This window comes from Diuraphis noxia, unplaced genomic scaffold (assembly GCF_037042655.1).
Source record: "Diuraphis noxia isolate RWA-SAM2 unplaced genomic scaffold, SU_Dnox_SAM2 contig0004, whole genome shotgun sequence".
Lineage (NCBI taxonomy): Eukaryota > Metazoa > Arthropoda > Insecta > Hemiptera > Aphididae > Diuraphis > Diuraphis noxia.
Window position 1 is genome coordinate 32,504,334 of NW_028301714.1, and position 25,040 is coordinate 32,529,373.

The following is a 25,040-nucleotide window of genomic DNA, read 5'->3' on the forward strand; positions in this document are numbered from 1 at the left end:
AAAAATACTCGGTAAATACCTAAGATTTACTAGTGTTTTATTTTTCATGTAGTAAGATGATAATATTAAATAAGTTAAAATTAATTTGCAATAAATGTTGACATTTATGGCCCAACTGGATCCGGTTTTAAGAAAATATTAACAAATACACGGTAACGTCAAAAAAGCACCTATCATAACCGTTTTTTTTTTTTAATTTTAGCTGCAATAATTTAGCAACCTTGCTACCTTACACTTCAAATATTACAACTTTTTATGGTAAAAAAAAATTAATAACGCGGGTTGTTTTAAAATAATATTTAAGTATAATACATTCCATATAATTATATATTATGTACATATAAAGTGAAAACACTTTTATGGTGATTTTGCATTTTTTTTTTTTTTTGTATAATTTGTTGTATGTAAGTATACCAACTATATTAAACACTATTTAACTCAAAATTTTTTTATTTTTATATTGTTGGTATGAGTATGTCTTAATTATTACGTTATATTCATAATCCATAGTCTAATTATTAGGAATAAACTATATAATAATAATATAAGTTATATTGTAATGTAGGTAGGTAGGTACCTAAATTTAAATAAAACACACATATTATTGAAAGTAAACTGCGATCTATTTCATTCATAAGTGTAAATGTGTTATTTAATCATATACCAATTATAGTAAATATATATATATATTGTTATTTATCTTATTTTCGTAGTGTAAATATTTTGTTTATAAGGTTACACTTGTTTATATCAAGGGAAAGTCATAATATTAGGTGCCGAAAACATCAAATCATTAGGTACAAATGGAAAGTAAAATTGATAGAGATTGGTGCATATACGTACATCGAATAATTTATTATCATTGTTCATTTTATGAACTTTAACGATACCTCATAACTATTAAGGTTTATAAGATTAGTTTTGTACCTACCTACTCGCCTATGCCTTTAATATTGTCGAGTGTATAGACCACCCAATAATTCCTATCCTATAATGGTTGTATTAAGTTTATAATTTAATTGATTGTTGTTAAATTATTTATAATGATATAAATATTATGTTTATCATTATGTGTACTTAAAATTAAATGTATACGAATACTTTAGTAGGTACCTATCTATCTGTTCCGTTGAACTCGATTCGTCTGTGAATATCTCGTGATAATCAGACAATCAGTAAAAACGACTGTGGATGGCCAATGGAAGTTAATTTTTGCTAAAGAACGGTCATTGTCTTTAATGTGATCACGTCGGCTAAGTTCTAAGAAACGTATAAAGATACTTTTAATATATATATATACACATTTATGATAAAAAAAAGGCTTTGAAACAAAATATGGAAGAGAATGAAGGGGAAAAACAAACTATTAAAAGAGTGAAAACTAACAGGGCAAATAAACGTGGTGTGAGCTAAGAGATGTTTGTAAGAAGTGCCGCACGGATAGAACGTCTGCGAGAAGGTGAATATACGTGTATATATTATAGACGTATTATATTATATATTTATATATATATATATATTGTCTGGTTAAGACATTCCTCTTATGTATTATATAGTGGGCAACCGTATGCAGTTTACACTTGCGGTAACATTGTCTAATGGATGCGGAAAATTTCAAGTTCACTCCGCAGTATATTATACAACGATCCGTGTGAAGCAAATCGAAGATCAAAATATCGAATGCTTCAGTTTAAAAATAAATTGTTTGATTTAAAATAAATGAACGAGTTATAAGATATATTTGGGAATATCACATACCTAACCTAGTTGAGTTCAACGTGAATATGTTTTGTTTATAAGTTTATAGGCATAATTTACTCAATATTATAAAAAATAAGCATTTCATAATGTAAAATGATATTGTTTTTTAAATTCCAATAATACTCATTTATATGTATATATACGTATATATGTATAATATATTTGTATAATTGACTTTAGTGCATATCTGATTTGTCATTTGTGTGAGTTTTTGAAACATAGAATTCACATTTTGAGACTGAATAGTCGTTTATAATATAATGTACAATATTGTGCGATTAAAATTGTTAAAAACATATAAGTGATTCATAATTTCAACTAAAAATGGTCCCGCAGGCGAGGGAAACACATCCTACATTAATTTCTTTGAATATTTTAGATAAACCTACACTCAATTTTTTTACCTGTTTAAAGAAAAATTAAATTTTAATTTAAACACATATGAAAAATACGCACCAAATGTAAAAAAGTGTAAAATATGTATGCAATTATGCGAAATAAAAAAAATTCTATTGACTCCTGTTATTATGAAACAGAATTATATATTTCTATATCACTAATTATTTATGTTTTGAATCAACATTAGAAAACATGCAAACTTCTATAAGTCCCTAACCCTAATTATTATTAATATAAAGATTATACATTTATATTTTTAGAGACAAACTTAAAACTTATAAATATTGTGTGATTAAAAATTTAGATAAATATATTTTACCTATTGGATAGGCTTCCCCAAATACTGGTGGATTATTAATATTTGCTTGATAAAATAAACACTCAGAAAGCATATGCCAGAAGGCCCATATGATTTTTATTATTTACAATGCCTACTGTATTGTTATTCAAAGTTACAAAGTTGAACCAATAAATATATGATATATACAATAATATTGGGTTTTACATATATATACGAATCAATTGAAATAAATGGACTCAGAAATAAACTAGGTGTTTTGTACGAGGTCAGTAATAGCTAGAAGATCAATGACGAATTGTTCAAAAAGGAAAGTTGACCTGAGGTTATGGGAAATCACAGTTTAGGTGGATATAAGAGAAGAGGTAAATGTATTTAATTTTATAGATTAATATAGTCTACGATAACATTTCATAGTGACATACAATTGATTTACTAGGTGTTATGGTTTTAAAATAATAACAAACACATTTATCGTAGTAAAATAATTGTAATCAGGAAATGTTATGTTTAATTTTCGTATACATGTTTTATTATAGTACCGAAATTAGATGATTAAGAATAATTATCAATATAAATATAAAACATAATTTGAGAATTTATCTAGATAGCGCGCATCATCTGCGAGCAAACTTCCGACGATAGGTCCACATAATATACTGATATAAGTACGATTACCATTTAGGTAATCATAATATTTTTAGTTCTTCAGTCATTAAAAATTAGTCTCAACCAACCATCTAATCACTCGTTTATGTCTATAAATGGTCGTGTATTAATGTTATGCAAGTGAGACAAAAGTCCGACTAACTAGTATTGATAGTGTATTTGATTTTCACCCATTTTCCAAACATCTAGAATATTGTGTACCCATCTCCCACCAGCAACAAACAATCAAAGTCCAAAAATCAATTTTTGGGATTGATTTAAAATAATAGACATATTTATTATTATAGTTATTAGAAATGTCTACCAATTAAACCATATTTTGTTAAGTAATCTTCTTGTAGTTCAAATATATACCTATTTACCTTATATATATATATAAACAGTTACATAATATGTTAAAGTTTGTCTGTTTTTAGAAAGCTAACATTCTTAGACAAATATATTTTTTGACCAGTACCTTATTGCATGGATTGGATGATGTTATAACTTATAAAATATTATTATATTAGTAAATTTATTTGCATAAATGTTTCCATATGACACTACGAGTTACAACCGTCAATTATAGAATTCTTAGTGTTTAGATAGTGAATACCTACATGATATACATAATACAATATTATATGTTTAGACCTATTATATTATAGGTTTGTAACACTTTATTGAAATGATCATGATAGGTCTCTTATGCTCTATCATTATGTCTCTGTGCTCAGTGTTTGCGTATGTATACAGCGATATTATATTGGTATAATACAGATATCTAACAATATAATCTGAGTATGACGCGAGTTCAGCAGATAAAACAATGAAGGATTAAAGTACTTGATTGTTGACAGATGTGGTTGTTAAAACTGAAGTCTACATGTGAAATATAACCACCTATAATATCTACCTCAAGACCCAAAGACGAAAGATATTGACAACTGACTTTTCGTAAATGCTCCATCATTTGTAATCATCATAATTTACTTTTTATTAAGAACTATAACTATGGATATTAATCATATAAACAATTTATTTTTACTATAATATGTTATCAATCATAACATCAAAACATAAAATATCAACTTATCAGCTATTTTGGTGCGTTTTTATGTACAACTTTATTTGATGTATTTCCTAAATAATACTGAAATTTTTTTCAGATGTTAGCTTTAGTTGTCGATTATTATTAGCTATTTAAAAATTGCAGTATAATCTATATTGTCTATAATAAAGACTCAATATGAACGATAATAACAATTTCGATTAGAATTATGAAAGGTAAATAAACCTAAAACGCGTGTGTTGAATTAAAATCAAAAATACATTAAAGTATTATAATTTTAGTTTTTTTTTTGTTTCGAATGGATATTATTATATTATGTCACATTGCTGATACAAAACCTGTACGGCTATTACACCTATTGTTGATATTATTATTATTATTATTTATTGCGATCATATTATTATCTATACATGCGTCCATCAATAAGTGATCTCATCATTCATCGTGTGGCACGTATTATTTTACAACGTCCGCAAAAATATGACAATAAGACAGTGAACACTTGTAGGAATACAAAACGAAAAGGGGAAAAAACCAGGACGCGCGCCCGTTCCGTACGGCTTCGAAAAGCCCATCTGTTCGGTTACAGTGGTTGCGTCCGGCGGACACGTGACGTCACCACACCGGCAACAGGCGGAGGGCATCAACACGCGAAGGTGGTATAGGTACGTTATAATAGCGGCCACCTCTTGTCTGTCCGTCTACCGGCGGGTTCTTTTCAGTCTTGCACGACAACCCGCGAGTTCCACATTACCGGCGGTAGTGGACATCGGGTTTTATTCTCCCGATATTTAACACGCTCTGCGTGTTTTTTCGTTAGTTCGTTTGTTTTTTTTCTAATAATTTTTTTAAATAATACACTAACAAAACTTAAAAGAAAAAAATATTTAATCAATAATCATAGTTTTTAAGTTACTTAAAAATTTTTACTAATTTTTTTTTTCTAAAACCGTATTGTGTAGTGCATCGAGTATATAAGTGATACGTTATATTAATAATACTATAATCGTTAATTTATATTTGTGTTCGCGTTTATTCGCACTGCGTGATACACTAACATGTACATCGAACACACGTGACAGAAAATGCCAAAATACGGTAAGTACTTCCTCTTCGTAAAGTGAATTTAAAAATAAATCAGTAATAATTAACTTTTTCTGTCATACATTAGTAATCTTTTTTTTCAGATGGTTAATTTTTATAAAAAATTAAAATACGTCTCATTCGTTCTAAATCTTTTCTTAAATTATTATTATAATCAAAATAATCAAATATAAAAAATGCATATTCAATATTTGGTACCTAGATAATGCTAATCAATTATGTATTATATAGTCAATGTATAGGTACTATAGTAATTGTTGCAAATACACATGAAACACTTAACAATGATTTAATTTCGCAAAATACAATAGGTATATAAAATATTATATTCTTGAATAGTTTCCAATCACTTTTATATTTTATATATTTTACAAGTTTCCTATATTTAATTAATATTTAATATTTATTTACCAGCAGATGAATCAAAATGTGAACAAAGTTATATAATATGGTCCTTGCGGTTCATAGTCTATAATATTACAAACTTCATATGTAATTAATTTTTGAATCATATCATTCATATCACATGTTTATAACATTGTAACTATAAATGTTTAAATTCTATTTCAATTTTAACGACGTACCAAATAGCTGCTTATTTTGATTGACACTAGTTATACACTACTCACACAAACCTATAACTTTGTAATAGTTACGTGACTTGGTGTAGAGTGCAATAATACCTGTATGATCCGAATACGCTGAATTATATGGTAAACTCGTATTACGCGTATTAAAATATTTTTAAACATCTTAAATATTATTTCTAATGCACTAAAATTTGATTTATTTTATGGAAAATATAAAAAAGTGAAAATACGTTTAATTTTTTTTTCTAAAAATGCAATCGTGATGAATAGTTATGGACAGAAAAGTGTAAGTTTTTATTAGTGTTATTTCAATGACTTTCTAAAACGTAAACTAATCCAAACACGGTTCGAAAGTGATATATTATACACTGCATCTACATAAATTAAGTTGACAAGTTTGCCTACACACTCGGTATTGTCATTAAAATTAGTATTTGTACATGTATAAATTGTAAAGTCTTAATTTTCGTTTGTATAATATAGTGTTGCACAATATTTTAAATCGTTGTTTTATTTCTAACTGATATCTCGTGCCTTAAGAACATGTTTATTTTTATTTTTGGGGGGAAAACTTTTCTTTCAAACATGTCATGCCGAAGTAAAACACTTTCGTCACGGTTTGCTACATGTAATGCAGCCCCTGTGTTAAAAGTAAACGTGACTGTATAAGCAACAGTTGGATGGGTTGTGTCAAATGCTTGAAAACAATTAAATAATATATGCACGTTTAAGTCTTCATATAGGCAAGGAAATTATTAAAACAGTTTGGAAAAATTAGCCAAACATTTATTTTAGCTGTTGGCCACGGAAAAAAACCATGACGGTTTACGCCCTCGCATTTACCCGATAGGTGTAATAATAATATATTCGAGTGTTAAATAAAAGTTTTTTTATTTTTCATAATACCTTGAAATTAAATTTTAACTAATGAGAAATGCATTACATTTTGTAATCTTAAGGATAAACGTACTGTACAGTATTGTTTAGAATTACTTTTTAAGAAATAAGAAACCCGTTTTTATAAGACATTTTTACATACATAATCGTAAAATAATAGTTTTCACCGGTTGATTTGATGTTTGTATGCATTTAATTGTATATATCATGTTATAAATTTATTTTATGAAACAAATTTATGATACTGTTTTTAATAAACTATATGAATTGTACAATATTTAAAATATTATCGACTTAAAAATTGAGTTCATTTTTTATTAAAATATAATATTTATATGTTTAGTTATAGTGTATATTAATGTATTGTATTTTATACTTTTACATGTTGTTTTATATGCGTAATGAAATTATATCACATTATCTAGGTTCAAGCATATATATAGGTACACCGTACACACACATTGTATATACGACAGGTGTTAACCAGGGGGTCCTAGATTAACCACAAAACAAGCCATTACATTAGAACACATTTTTTTTTCCAGTAACAATGTAACATTGACAACACTTATGTTTTAACGTAGCATAAATATTAAAAACGTTATCGGACAAATAATAGTATGATGAAGCGTTACTGGATATAATATAAAAGCGAGAGATCTATAAATTATTATTATAAGCGCGTAAAATAATAATTCCGGAAATCGTTTTAAATGTACGCTTCATTGACTCACTTGGGGTTCCTATAGATGTGCAATGCTCCTGTTTTTTTTTTCGATGCATGCAATAATATTTATCAATTATGATTAAAATTAACAATGTTTTTTTATTTTTTCAATTATTTCGTCCACATCCTTTCACGATTTGGGCTACTACACATTTTTGCAAAATCATTCCGCAGGAAACGAGTTACGAAGGTTGACCAAGGGTCTTTCAGGCTCGATATTATTGTTGCATCACTCTGGGGGGTGACCCGATTGAAGATTTTATATACACGCCCATTTATAAATTAAATTTGCTAACAAATAAAATCGGAATTCACAAAAATGATATATGATTTAATAAATGCTCAAATTTGTCTTACCAAAATATTAGGGATAGTAAATAAATAATACGACATAAGTAAGAACATGAACAAATAATACCTATTTTATAAAATACTTAAATACGTATAATATGTTATTGTTATCCTACCACACTTATGTAAACGTAAAATTAGGTAGTGCTTATTTTGATATTTTAACTATCATAAGTATTACTTAGTTTAAAATTGTATTTATGCAATACATTGATAATTCCATATTATATAAAATTAATATGTGTAGCTGTGTAGACTGTAGGCTAATTTTCAAAAACTATAGAAAGTACCGGAAATTTACTTATCAAATTGAACATATTATGCAAAAAAGGTATCTTTTTTAAGTATTTAGTATTCTAGTTAAATTCAATACGCGAAAACACTAGTAAAAATGGTCAATTATTTTTGTATAAAAACTAACATTTTTTCGTGATTCAAAAATGAAAACAACGGTGATTATGTACGTTGTACGTAGACGATAGATAATAATTATGATAGTAATAATAATAAAACATTTTTACGTTAAGCGTAGTTTTAAATTATCTATACGCAAAATACTTAAAATAACAATTTATTTGTAAAACAAGAACAGTCAAAAAAGTTAAATTTTCCAAATATTTAGGTTCAAGAATTCGTTTTAAACACTTATCATAAGACAAGTTAAAGTTTACTCTTCATCATCTATTATAATTAAATTTAAAAACAACTGCCTGAGATAAATGCCTATTATAATATATTATGCCGTATATCCTCTAACCTCTTAAACAATATATTACTATAAATCACATGCGATATATAATATATGTTCATGAAACACAGACTTTTTTTTTTTTATCGGACTGATAATATTTTTACTATTTTATTTGTATTTTAAATTACTTTTGCCACGAACTCATATTCCTAATAATTTATTTACGATTCGGTCCATTACAGAATATCAAATATTACTATTACTATCGTTATTATTAATATGAATTACGATTATTATCATTATTCATTATTGTCCGACAAGCGCTCAAAAACCATCATAAAGTTATTGTAACGTCTATTCTCCTGCAGCTGTAAATACCAATGTATATAACACGCCTATAACACGCATTCGCTTCGTCCGGGAGACTCTGTGACGGCCTAGCGAAATATTTTACTGTCGAAACGCATAACTTACCTACTGGGTAGTAAAAAGTAACAAAAAAAAGTAAAGATGAAAATAAAAACTCATTTCACGGTGGTGCAAACTTTGACGACTGCTGAAGAAAAAATAAAAATAATATGTCGACCGAATAATAATGTTATAATATTATTACACCGAGCGCCAAGGACGTGCAGCGTATTTTACCTTTAACAACCTGCCTGTGTGTAATAATCACATTATGCTTAAAAAAAATCCTCCGCTTAGATCCGTGGAATGGTGAGAAAGATAGGAGGGAGGGTCAAAGGGGACACGTTATAGTTTTGCCCTTCTCCTACTACCTGGGGGCCGCCTGATGTCAATAGGTTGATTTGATTTTTGCATAGTCACGGCGCCGTGTTACACATACATATTATTATTATACATAATATTATATTAACATGATTATTATACACGCGCACGCGTTGCAGACAACGCTGCCGAACAACCGCGGCGGTCGATTATACTTAAACACGTCCGTCTCCGAATAACTACCACCACCAGCATAGGTATATCTGCGAATTTCAGAAATCGTTAAAAAATGTTACCCAATATATAGGTACTTGAAATACACTTATTATTATCGAGTCTCAAATATCGACTTCTGAAACCTCGTGATTATTTTTTGGTTCTATGGTTTCGGTTTAAGTCTATTTAAAACAGAAAATATACCTAATCAAGGGTTAATACCAAAAAATCAAGGTTTCTTTGAACATAAAAAAATAGCGCCTTTTAAAAATATATTTGATTTGATTTGCACGCATCAAACTAATACTTTGCAATGGCTAATGGTATGTTAATCAGAATAAATAATCTAAAATACAATATTAAAAAAAGAATTATTCAGAAAAGTTAAACAAATTTCATATATTCGTAGTACCATTAGGTACCTATTTATATTGGTGCGTCGGTGGACAGCGGTATCTTTAATGATATTTCTTTTATATACACTGACTTCTATAGAAAGTGTATTCTCGTTAGATTTTGTAATCAACGATATATCTATTGCAAGGGTTGTAGATAGTTTTCATGGCTATAGAACACCTTCGTCATTATTATTATTATTTGTCGAGATAATTAAAAATTGTATTTTTCTTAGAGTTCAGTTGTGTCGAGACGACCGCATCATATATTATAAACATATAATATACATTTTATTGTTTGTGGTATTTGTACTTGTATAGCCCATTGAATATTAATATCAATTGTTCGCGTCCACATTTAAGGGTTGGGCGTCAGTCGTACCATCATTCACGGCCATACTATACGCTTGATAGTTTAATTTTTTAATTTAATTTTTTTTTCTACCAAGACGTTCGTTATGGTTGTGACATAATTTCCGATTTGATAAACTTTCGAGTAGGTATATTTATACGATATGTTTTATAGGTTTTCTGCATTTGTTGATTGCGTTATTTTTAAAAAGAATAAAATTACGCATCAAAACTTACGCTAAACCATATTACGTAATCGCGCCCTTGAAGTGAATATAAATAAGAACACAAAATGCATGTTATTATATTATTACCAGCGAATAGATATCATATTATTTACCTTTGTCTGTTATTTGTTTTGTTACACTTAAGTAATCGGCGGGTCCGAAGTTGTTTGATTGTTCGATGTGACACCTATTGAAAGGCACCTGCGTTAAACAAAATAAAAAATATACATTTAATTCAAATAGTCGCACATTAAAATTATAATTAAACATCGTCGATGAGGGTCCCTCATATACCTACCTATACCAAAATATAGTGTATTATTTAACCTCCTTTATTGACCATTACAATAATGTAATATATTACATATATTATAATATTATATCGTGGCAATGCGGTCAGCGTTTGTTGTTACCTATATAAAGACCTATATATATCAATATAAATATTATTTTTACACATGTTGATTGCGCTTTACCTTTGATATGTTATATTACCTATAACGTGTTAGGTCGCCCCCGTTTGCACCGCATGATTTAGGGCGAAATCGTTTGCACCGCAAACCGGGTGGGTGAGCAACGATGGTGGGAGGTTTGATTAATATTATTTTGGCCGTTCCGTCAAACTGTGGTCTCGTGTGTTGTTCTGCAATAACGTACACTGTTTCATAACGATTCCGTACAAGGAAAAGTACAAGTTTATATGGCGTTTATATCATATATATAATATATTGTAACACGCTAGTCGTCTAAAAGATTGAATAATAATAATATTAGAAATACGAAGAGCTAACAGCACGTATCTCTATATATACTTTTTAGTTTTGTGTTTGTATATAGGTTTTTTTTTAAATATAATCCCTCAAAATTGGCATATTCTGATAGTTTTTCCATATTTTTTACATGCGATTATCGTTTCATTTTCGAGCGTATCAAAAACAAGAAGCCTGCACTGTATAAATAATATCGTATAAGTAATCACTTCTGCTGGTGGCAATGGTGGCATTCGTCTAGTGAATTTTAATTATAGGTACAACGATCGGCCAATGTGCCCAGATCTTTCACGTCTGTGAGAATTTTTTTCAACATGTACAGTTCGCATTTATACATGTATTGTCTTACTAAATACATTATATTTGCATCCCGTCTGAAACTCGGGTGCGCTATAAAGCCACATGTGACATAAATATAATTTTATGCAAACACGGCAAGCGACCTCGACGAAGATGTAATGTACGTACATCGAGTAATCGAATGATATATGGAATATAAATAGTCAGCAACCTTCGAAGTCTGCATTGTTTATTCCTATCAATTCGTTTAGGCTTTCGACCAAACTGTATTAACAAAATGCCGAATTTAGATTAATTCGTTTTTTTTCTTTTTGTATTGCAAATGTAAGAATTACGTTATGCCATTTGAATTCCTTCGGGTGAAGGCCAGTGTTTAAATCTCAAATAATATTGTTCGTCACAATGCTCTGTTTTACTTTCTTTCCGTAACAAGGAACGCGCGCGTGTATAGAACGAACGCGTTTAGATATTATACAACGACAACAACGAAAAAATGAATAAAATAAACCAGTGTGTGGGAGAGCAGAATTGAAAGTGAAATATTTTTCTAAACAAGTCATGGTGACCTTTTTTGATCTGGTCGACCACTTTTTTTCTTAAACGCTAACTAGATCCGAACCTATTTTATGTACACGTGCTATTCGTGTACGTTGTATTATATCATTATTGATAAATATGGTTTAACGACTTAACGCGTTGCTACATGTTTTTGGAATTATATTTTTACTGCGATTGTAGCAGTGGTCATTTTTCATATTTTATATTTTTTATTGTAACGATGGAAACACGAATTTCAGATATTAAATTTTCAGAAAAAAAAATGGAAGCTTATCAAAAGTGCATATTATTGTTATTATATGCATTTATTTGATTGTAATAATATACGTATTATTATATCGCTGTACAAATTAAGATAAGACCAAAACGATAATAATTCACTTTCGCTCTGTCCGAGATCAGTGATGCACGAAATGTCCGTTTACACGATCCAATGATCTGTTACGTAACCGTTAGGAAATTATCGAAATAATTATGGATGTGCGAATAGTATCTGTTTTTGACATATTTTGGTATATTATGCTGTTTGTTAGGTACTTGATTATTTACATTTTTTTAAACAATTTACCATATGCGGTACACGCTTAAAAACGAATTACCACATGAAGAGTTTACAAAACTGAAAAGGGATAAACATTTTGTTTTACATTTTAACTTGACGGTTAGGCAGTGGTTTTTTATTACCAGTAACATGATATACATCAGTTGTTGTGGAGAAGATCACCTTGAGACGAATTCATAAGTAGCAATAGGGTCTCCCAGACGGGTTAAAACAATTACAAAAAAAACAAAATATTTGGTACAGCGAAAACTTGATGATGTTACATACCAATATTATGACTGAGAGGAGAATTTGACTCTCTCCTCATGACTTACGATGTTATACCATATTTGGCTTTGCCCAATTTCGTTGTTTCCTTTTACCTGAGAGCTTACCGAAAATGGGAATCGGAAATCCGTAAACAGGTTAGTCATTAAACTATAGAAATTAAAATTTGACAACTTCAAAATCCTTTTAAAACATTAAAGCTATTCTAATTTAAAAAAAAACCTATTTTTATCTCAATTAGAAACTGTGTAAATTATAAAGGTATCTATTAAAAATTAAATTAAAAATATTGTTTTTAAGTATAAACTAATTTTAGGTTTAAAATAAATGTATGAGTACCTCTTAATCAATACAAAATTAATTCAAGTTTACTTTCAAATTGTATAATTTTAATATTTACCAAATAACTTTTATTGTGATACCTTGAAATGTGCATTCAAAAAATATACCTACATTTAAACGTAAGCTTAATAAATAAATACAAACGGCACCTTTAAGTGCATATTATTATTTTTTTTTTATTACACATTAATAATATGTACAGATATTTAATTGCAGATACTTAAAAACTGGAATTTAATTTTCAACTAAAAAAAAATCTTTAAAATTGTTTTTTAGAACTCGTTATCCTTATAATAATAATTAGTAATGTTTATTTTTGTGCAACGTTATGCAATGGCATTGTTTGTTAAAAGCCAATTACCGTTGAGTCATTTGACATTGGACAAATAATAATTTTTCTCACAAAATATTAAACTTTAGTCGACGAAGTTATTACCGTTTGGCGTTTATTATACTTATATAACATGCCAAATCAGCTACAATACTCGTATATCATCATGGGCATACTGCAATCTATCTTTAAAAAAAATCAAAAATATTTCAGTTCTGTTAGCTTTAAGTACGACAGCTAGGTAAGTCATCGACGTCAGACACTTATAGTTTTTACAGCAATATCGCGATCGAATCAGGATAATTGTTTGATTCCTACGCTTATGGCATAATATACTCGTATTATGTAGGTATACCTACTATTATAATTTATAATATATACATAATACATATTGTAAATATAAGTGCAGCAACAATAATTAATGCGTAATCATTTTCATCCGGATTGCAACTATTATATTCCAGTCCTTGAACATTCGTAAGATAATACCGAGGCTCAGTGAAAAAATTTACACACGAGGCGTAGGTATTGTGTGCGAAAGAAAAAATTGTATTAAATTAACGTAATAACGTGTGTAGGTTAGTCTTAAAATCGGCGCCATCGTGTTTGTACATGCACGCGACCCAGTGCAGGTGCTTTCATCTGCAGCAACCGTATCGGTGAATAGATCTGCAAAAAATTTCATGTGACGCAATATAATTATGGACATGATGGGTAAACAATTATTCAAAATTCGAAACGCCGAGAATTTACCGGAACGGAAATTTAAAAAAAAATGCATTAGTCGGCTACCTACTCGACGCGCGTGGCAACTGGTTCGCCGCGGCCTTGCGCCTGGAGACCGCGCCCGCCGCACACTTTTCAAGAAACTTTCCAACTCAATACACTTTACGATAGGCATTAATGACTATAGCACGTATCGGTGGGTCGGATTATGCAAATAAGTATAATACTATTGTATCATTTTTGTATAATATTTTCGCGTGCACCTATATATAGTCGTACCTACTTTCTACAATATTAATTCGCATTTTGAATTATAGATTATAACTTATTTAATAATATTATCGTTTTATAAAAATTATACTACTTGCACCAAAAACTAACATCAACCGTCGAACAAATTTCGTCTAATAATTAGGTAGGTTCGTATACGCGTTTATCCCGAGAAGATATTTATATTAATTATAGGTAATACCTCCTCCTCCTCTCATCAAAACTTGACATGTCATACTACATTATTCCGGCGAATGACTATGTACGCATAATATATAATATTTACGTGTCGCTTCGTTAATCCACGACAAGACATTATGCGTCCGTTCACAGTGGACCTCATCTTCGCGCTTCACGACTGGCCAGGTTCTCGACCTTGCGGAAAACCGCAATTTTTTGTTCAAATAATCATAATTACAACAATTTCTATGAATCCGCGTAGATAATGAGGATATTTAGAGTCATCCAACAAGATCCTGACAATAAGACAGTACACTATAATAGATATACCTATACTTTGCAGTTTATATATTATTATATCGTAAAGATTGACATCCCTACCTACTTAAAATTGTAGCAAATAACATTGGCGATGAAACGTTTTACGTAGAAGATTAATTATTGGTGTCCCTTAACTATTAAAGTACTTTATTTTTACGACAAAAATTATTTTGAAACTATAGGGATTATAATATCGTAGATATTTATATGACGTGAACAATTTAATAAAAACTGGTTACACGAGTATTTTAAATATATTGAATTTATAGTAAATACTATACGGTATAATAGGTGGATCGAAATTGATCTGATGAATTTCAACTCATATTGCGTAAATGCCCATCGAGAGGGTTGAAAATTCGAAACTTTCCCAAGACGCGTTAGATATTCGGATTCTCCTTACTTTCACCAAACAACCCGATTGAAACCAGAGCTAGGTCTTGCGCAGCTAGTAAAAGATATTTCATATGTTACCCTTTAAATGGAACACGATATATTATATTGATATTTTATACAATACTTATATCAAAACTGTATATATGCAACTAGGCGTATACCTAAATGCATGCAGGGCACTCATTTTTCATATGGACCACTTGCACCTGCCCTCGTGTTCCTCGGCCTCTTTGACCTTTGTGCGCATACCGATTGTCAACTTCACGGCGGTAGTTCCACACCACCTCATGCAGTGCACGCAACACCACCACCTCCGCCTCCATATCGGTACCCGACGATAAATCTCGAAATACATTGACTTTGCCCGTCGCTTGTGATTGCTGTGATGTAGTAACGGTGGTCTCGTATATAGGTACATAACACGCCGTGAGGACTGGACTGTATATAGCAGCAGGAAAACACACGTATAATAGTAGGTATATATAGTTATCCTGCAGGTTCTTATAGACTGACAAAAACGACGTGTTCCGTAAACTGTTTGCTGTTGTAATAATATAATAGTCGGCTGCTGTGCTGCACTGCTGCAGTCCTGCACACCAGAAGTCGAGAAGAAAAATAAGGATTTGTTTTTTTTTTTTTTTGAACACAAATTATAGTATATTAACCATCTCAACTACGTCGCGGTGTCTTATATTCAGAGTGTCGTCGACCGCTAACTTCTGAATCCACGTCAATTCATCACTAAATTAAAGATACGGTATTCTCAATTGAGTTTCTGCGATTAATATGTACGGGCGACGTAATAATAATCGGATTTATACAGCGACCACAATTATTGGTTTAAAATTGAACGAGTGGGGATTTTCTACTGACAGACAAATCCATGGTTTTTTCCTATATTTCTTTTAGATTTTCTTAACAATAGGGGAAAAACACTGTCGCCTGATTGTCGTAATAGTAGGTACCTAATTACGGTGGATAAAAAATATTTATGTACGTATATATATTCGGTCGATTTGACGACCAGAAACGTTCAAGGACACCAATGTCGGCAGTCATCAACAGTAGTGCACTCTACGCCACTGAGTACGACTTATCATATACGTGTAGCTGGTATATATACTAGATAGGACATAGCCTGCAGTGGCTGCATACCTGATGAAGTGAATCCGAATGCAGGTCTTTGACATTGTTGAAACCACACGAGAGACATCCGCCTACTAGTTTTTATACAAACACGCGGTTACAGAGCGCTGCACGATACGTACTTATCAATACGTATATACTATTATGTACACTAGTGGAAAATCGTCGACGAGACAAACAAATAATAAATACGATAAAGCATTTTCCGTGCCCCGTCGATATGTAAATACGCCTAGCCGGATATATTCTGTACGATAAGGTCAGTCGTCGGAGACCACCGAGCGAACATCGTATAGTTCGATTCCCCTACGTGATACGCAGGTGGTTGTAGGTACTCGTATATATTATAATATAAAAGCGAAAAGTAGATATATACGCCATAATATAGCGGCAGGGATGAAAAAATCGCAAAAAATTAACTATTCGATCCTGATAATTTAATAGTGTATACATGAACTAATGTACCTTAATATATTACAGACAAAATAATGATGCGATCAACCACCAGACTGAATCTCCTCATTTTTTTTTTTATTTTATAATAAAAAGAATTCATCATATACATACCTACATAACTATATAATATAATTATATTATATTGCACATGAATAAAATGCACGCGTTTTATATGACTCTTAGATACCTACTCTATAATTATTATAGCTTAATATATGGTATGCGTATACTTAAAAGTACAAATGTGGGAAAATTCCGTTCTGCCTCTCTGTGCTAAGTGTAATATGATGAAATATCCGTAATCTCAACTTTACGGTATATTTTACAATATTTGAATCCTAAATATTTCTATTTATAAGACATGTGAGTGGTATTATACAAACTCACGTTTATTTTATTACTAGTTGCCTACGCTATAATATATATTTTTTAAACCGATTAGTATTACTTCCGTACCTTTTTTAGTGTTCTTGGCAGAATACTCATTAAATTTTCAAATTTATTCATATAGTTAATTTTTTTTTTATGTTTGTATAAATATTTGCATAGTGCATACACTACAACAGTAGTCTATAACTACTATTATAAAAAATTATTATTGACATTTACAATAATGTTTTGAAAAACATTCGTCTTTGACATAATATACATACCTACACAAATTATTATAACCAAACGTTGATTCATACTATATTATATTGAAGACGATAATGTAATAACTAATAATATTGTAAAGGCCAAACTGTCAATTCTAATTTCGTTTACAGGTTTAGATCTACGTGTCTACGTAGTACGTATATAAGTAGTTAGTACTGTTAGTATAGTTACTTATAAGTATTATTCAAATGTGTACCAGTGTTTATTATGTATACATTCGTTTAAGAACAGATATAACAAACGGACAATTGTTTTCAAAAATATCTACCTAGCCAATAGAAAGTGAAAAAATAACACTATGATATATGGGTGTATGCTCAGTGAAAGATTTCGTGGGTGATACGAAGGCGTGTTTCGTATTTGGCATGACAGTTGTTCCTACCCTCCCCTTCTCACAAATTGGCCCAGATTTAAAAAAAAGTATATGATATGTAGGTACAATACGCTACCAATAAGCGTTAATCACGAAGTGGTTTTTCATTCAAATTATATTAAAATTGTAAATTGGAAAGTATAGTAATTATCAAAATGACTTGTCACGACACATACGTTTTGTATAATATTTAACCCGTTAAACGATTATAATGTGCTGATTAAAATGTGTGATTGGCAACCGGATAAGTTATTCAACGATCAATAATCATTAATGAACTACCTACTAATGTTAAATTTTTATCGCTGATTATCGTGTATGATTATTATAAATAGTGAAACTATTATTATATTAAGACGTCACTAATAAAGTCTAATTTGTTTTTTTTTTGCAGTGAAAATGAAATGCGTCCTGTCTGCAGTGTTATGGCTGTGGCAACTGATAAGTTTGGTAAGTAACAATCCAATATTATATGACCAATATTCTTTTGGGTTTTGACTTATATCATAATTAACCCGAAATAGATATATCATTTCATTTTAAATTATAGACTGTGTAACTGAACTTGTTTCAAATTACAAACTATTGAAAGTAGAATTGTAAAAGTTAATACAAATACTTACTTAGGAATATATTGTATCAAAATATACTCATAGTATTAATATATTTTCAAAACTGAAAACTATCAACTAAATTCAAAATTGTCAGAAAATTGTCTTTCAGTACTTTTAGGTTATTATAAATTACATACGATCCTAAATTTGTACTCGACTTTCATTTTCGATCAAATGTCCAATCATCATAATATCGAAACCGAGGGGAAAGTATTGAAATTACTATTATGCTAGTTTTAAATAGTGATTGAAACCGGTTTGAATATTAAAAAAGAAATGATTCACCAATGCAAAAAAAATCTTACTTAATGTCTGCACAAATAAGAGATACGGTATATACATACACTTTAGTCTTTATTGCCAGTGATCTATTTATCTAATTATTATTTTTAAATTTTGAATTATCTCGCAAATCAAACTGATGAATACGAATAAATCTCATTATAATGTCACCTGCAATTATATTTTAAAAGTAATCACGGAAGCACATTTTGAATGGTAGGTAACAATATTGAGTGTATGTGTATGTGTTTTTTTAAATTAATAATAATTTTAATGGAAATTTTACTGATGGAAAGTCACGAAATACAAGTTTGATAATAAAGATTTTTAATTTTGACCGAAGGTCGATGTTAATCACCTGTTTTTCGACGTTCGTCGTTAGGCTAAACAATGTGTATTTTAATAAAAGCGTTCTTGAGGTATATAGACTGGAAGGTTGTGCATACATTTTACACTATGTTTTCATAATTTTATAATTTATTTTATCCTTCAAGCAAAAAGGGAGACGGCTCAACAATAGTATTTTATTTCAATATAAAAGTTTGATGTTATAATTGAATACAAATACATGGTTTTTCATTATTATCAAAACAAAATGGATGTATTATTTATTGTATAATGTATAACGTATTAAGTATGCGTATATAAATATTATAGTTATACGCTTCTAGCGATATTTCCATATATGATTTTCACAGATATTTTATGAAGGAATATGTGTTTAAAATGTTTAAAAAAATCTACAACTCTTTTTTTAAATAAATGTAAATTATTTATGACATAGTAATTTAGGAAAGGCAAACCTATTTGCTGTTCACTGACCTGTAATTCGTGGGTAGATCCACCAGACGCCTATACATTAATAATTTATATTTGAGATTTGCATAATTTGTATGATTCATTTTTTCGGTTCTTTTATCTCCACCAATATTGTTGTAATATTATATTGAAATGCGTTATGGTTATAATACTTGAAACATGATGTATTATTATGACATAAGATCATACGGTGAGTTTGAGTATTGTTTGAAGCTGAGATTTGCTAAACTATGCATTTGAATGTTAATTTTTTAATATAGTTGTATTTAATTTAATTTTCTTAACCATTTAATATTATTGTTTCTTAACGTAAATGTTTGGACTGCAAAATATTATTGAATGTACACTATAACACTAGTGAAGAGTATTTTTTTTTATCAATTACCAATAATTTTAACTTTGATACGTAATATAATAAGCAAAAACACATTTGGCTTCATATTATAATAATAAAATATACAATAATGTTGTATTAATTTCACATTATCGGTGGTCTATAGTTCTATACCCTAAAAATATGATAACCTAACCTAACCGGAATAATACGTATAGGTACTATTATCAATGCATGGAATCGATATAACGATGAAAAATTAAATTTTTCCATAATTTCTTGTATATGATGTATTACCGCAGTATATTATTGTATATTTTATATAGACTGCACTGACCATTATCGTACGTATATAAAGCTATAGTCTCCGTATAGGATATATATCGCCAGACAAGCGAAAGGAATAACTGGTTTTTTCGTCTCGCAATCGGCTTGAGTCAAGATTACTGGTGGAGGTAGGTTCCTATATATTATATTGTTTGAAGCAAACTAGTTTTGTGAGCATAATTTCTAAGTTCGTGTATATGGTTTTTCAATACTCTGCTGCGAATACCATAGAATATTAACATTCCAACATGCCGTTTGCAAAATCTATTAGTAGATATATACAAACATATATAATAACTACTTAGGATTTATATCAGTGCGATTTAATCTTTTTATTGATTCTGTATAATACACACATATGCGTATTTAATGATTTAATTTTTTTTTCAATTTTGGTAGATCATTAAAATTTATAACCAGGAAAATATATACAATACAACTAGTGAATTATGTGTTGTATTCGACTTTTGTTATCCTATTACTACCGTGTTACGCTACGCGTTATGTCTTTATTATTTATTATACATAAAAGCCGTTTTTTTTAAACTCACGACTCTTATACAACTTGGTTCAGCGATGGTTTTTTAAAACTAATTGTAACTAGATGTTGTCACTGCGATTGTTGCAGTGTATACTACATATTATTATTATTATACATAGCGCGTACGCGGGTGCACACTGCATATACATAATAATATATGCTATACAGTATTTATTATATATTATTGTAGATACTATGAACACATTACACACAATATCGAACTTGCCACCAGCTTGAACATGGGGCACGAGCAGTCATTCACCCTTAGGTCGTGATTTTAGTTCTTTAAAGTGCTCTCGGACGATTGTATTAATCGTGATCGCATTAAAATCACTGCGTCGACGGAAACGTATATATGGACGTTTTTCGCCAGATCTCGGAACACACATACACATATATATATATATAAAACTAATGTGTTTGTATCTTTCGAGAGATAGCTCAAACAAAACGTACAACTATGGACAATCGTCCGTTTGTCGAGCGGGACACTGCGAGTTGGCACAGTGTGCAATAGGCGTGAATAAATCGATTAGTTCGGCGTGAAAACAATAACTAGTGACGCGCGTTACCATATTATTATACTGCGAGATATACATAATTCGACCGTCAAGTTCAAGGAATAAATTATATATGTATAGGTACAGTGTAAGTCTATGGAAAATAATGTTATAGACCAAGTTCAAGATTTCCCGGTAGTGTCTGCATATTTAGCAAAGTATATGGTTGATCTATAATCGATTTTATTCTGGTATATCATGCATATAATATAATATGATATTATATAGGTGCCGACATATTTTAATCACGCAAAATGCGTGAGTTTTGAACACGCGCCTGATTACGTCCATCGAGAATACTAATACGATATAATCATCATGGGCGTGTGTACGGAAAGGAGCGGGTGCGCTTCTGCCCCTCTGCGAGCTAATTTTTTTCTCCAATTATAATATAACTCAATATCAATCGTAATACATTTTTTTTTATAGAATATCATATATCTAAAACTATGACTGATTAACCGACATTAATACATTATTTTTAAAAATACATTAATAGTAATAATTTGACCACGGATTGTGCTACCAAACATTTTACCCTCCACTCCTACCAACAAGGTTTGCGCACGTCTAGGAACATTTATAAGTACCTACACTAAACACGTTTGGGTGTACAATTAGCCGTCTTAATTCGTACAGAGTGACAAATTACTAATTAGTTGAAGTGACTTTACGAATACGATGCAACTGATGCAAGGTTTAATTGAAAACGGAATGGTGCACTGAATGGAACTTGATTTGATTTGTACGAACCGTTATGTTGTCTTTGAGTGGATAAAAAAACAAGAGTCTAGTAACCTTATACCTGTAGGTAAATTACATGAATAGGTTTCGGTTTGATAAATAATATAATTATCCATATAGTCCAAGACCTCAAGTACAGCATGCTATTAATTTATCCGATTTAAGGGCACACGTTTTACAGACGTTTATTTGTGTATCAATATTGTTAAATGAACATTAAAAAAAATAAATTGATGATACCTATTTTTTCACGATTTCGGATGGTACTAAAAACCTTGTAAAACACTGTCGGGCTACTAAAAAATATTCTAAACCATATAAACTTTACAAAGAATCAGTGTATAACGACAACCTTTACAACGAAACGTTCGTGGGTAGACCACGGCTGGTCACTGAAAATAAATAACAGGTTACCGCGACGTCGATTATCAACCATTCGTCGCGTTTATTATTAGAATGTGTGATGTACTGCAGTTTGCGACTAGCGCTTGGCCGCATAATCATCATTATAATCTCAAGTTCGGCAATCTGAGAGTAAATGATGATTTCAAAATAATTCGATTAACTATGTATAGGTACTCCCGTCGAATCGAATTGTTTGTAATATGATTATAATTTACATGTATATTATTATATCATGCATTTTACTCTTCTCGAAAAAAATCTGTCGGACGAACAAAAAGAACCTTCGCCTGGAGTACCTAAATAATATTTATATTACTATGATGCGTTAAACACAACCGCGCATAAAATACATTATTGTAATATAACGACGTGCATTACTATATCCTCACCCAGCGTGCGTTATTTACGTAGTTAATGGTCGCCAGTAATGTATATATTATATACATAATGCGGTAAATACCATCTCACACTGAGATTATGATCGTCGGGGGTGCTGTACGGAGCTCGAAACAATAGAATGCCCCAGTGCGTGTACATCATCCGACATGTACGAGTCCGTCGTGTAATTATTATACATGGACGTTGTCGTAAAGAAATAGAAAAATATACGTATATATGTTATATGTACGTCATAATATATTCATAATTTCTACCCAATAATATCTTGCGCACGCGCACGTCCACTCTTAGGTATTATTATTATTATTATATGATCGAAAACAAATACCCCGATGGTGATACCTGCCATATAGTCACAATAAGTATATAATATTATCATGAAGAGGCGCATTGTATTGTACTGCACGATGGTCAGTGTATATATGATATAACGAGTCCTCGTCCCTCTCGCTCACAGACGCCTATCAAATTAGGTATATAATATACAGCGTGGTGTACGTTCGAAAAATCGAATTCGTTCTATAATGAAAATATTAAATTATAAAAATAATAATATATCGACGCGGTGCAATGGCGTCTGCGGCTGTTATAACGTTGATCGATTTAGTCATGCGACACTCTGTATAGTATAATATAAAGATTCGGCGGCATTCCTACGAGCCATTGTACACGAGATGACGACGATATAATAATAATATTATATTATATACTTAGACTATACTGCAGCCTATTGTGGGGTGCCTGTTATTTTGTTTGTGGATTTTATTATTCCATTTCGAAGAGTAGCCAATAAATTAACAACCCACACAAAGCCGGAGGTGTAAAGTTCAGAACCGGTTGGGTGGCGATTTTTTTTTTTGCACGACGGAAGTCTCTCAACACCGTTCTATTCTTATCGTTATTATTATATTGGACATGTTATTGTTGTACATTAACGATATTATATTATGTATATTATATAAAGCGATACCAGGGTAAAAAAAAAATGGTAGTTCATTAATGGACAGCTACTGCATATTCTAAACCACGTTGTCGACGCTTTGTCCGCTCGAGAATCATTACATTAGGTAGGTATATAGTTACTTACTGCAGTACACGCATACCAATAGCTATAATTATTCTCGTTAGGTTTAACTCGCTTTTAATAAAATTTTCCTGTAGAGTAATAATATTCGATAAATCGTTCAAAAATCACGTGAAAACTACGAGCTATTGCTAAAGAATTTAATGATTTCGTGGTTTTTTTCTATACATAACTATTGACTTTAAAATATGTGTTAGGTATATGCAATTTTTCGTATTCAGAGTGTTTGGTTTATAATAATTACACACGTCTGTTTGTTAACCTTGCAAGTATTGTGTGTAATATAACAATATTATATGTTATTCTTACACCATACTTAGGTACATATAGACACTTTTCGGGCGATGGCTAAGTGATTTCTTGTAAAACGCCATAAGCATTGCCGCCGTTTCGAGCGGCGCACGTCTTATTCGTGTATACCGATCGATGTTTAATTACGGTGGAAAAAATTACCACCACACCGTTTGAAACGCATAAATTATTATTATCGTCATTATCGGGTATATTAGAGGGTAATCGATATTTTTTACATTCCTACACACACACACACACACACACACACACACACTGCACACATACATACAACGTGGACTCTTTAGTGCAGCGGTATGCAGTACAGTGTACCTATATCTACATACTCGTACAACACATTATTATATTATATACCACCCGGCACACCGTATAGACTATATCGTGGCGTGGAGGAAGATTACTTTGACAACGTGCACCGCCCCCTGTATTTATTTGGTCGTGATATTATGTTTCCAGTTTTTCTTTTCCCCTTTTGTTCTTACACACGATCTACCTAGGGGTATCATAC

The 25,040-nt window shown here is 30.5% G+C and overlaps 1 protein-coding gene across 1 annotated transcript in view; it reads left to right on the forward strand.

Annotated features, from left to right (window-relative positions):
* Positions 1 to 4,902: 4,902 nt before the first annotated feature.
* Positions 4,903 to 25,040, forward strand: part of dpy (fibrillin-like protein dumpy) — a 125,565-nt gene continuing 105,427 nt past the window's right edge. Inside the window, exons 1-2 of the mRNA XM_089227647.1 lie at positions 4,903 to 5,276; positions 18,506 to 18,561. Coding sequence (XP_089083773.1) covers positions 5,264 to 5,276; positions 18,506 to 18,561 — 69 coding nt within the window. The 5' untranslated portion in view covers positions 4,903 to 5,263. The remainder of the gene's footprint in view (positions 5,277 to 18,505; positions 18,562 to 25,040) is intronic.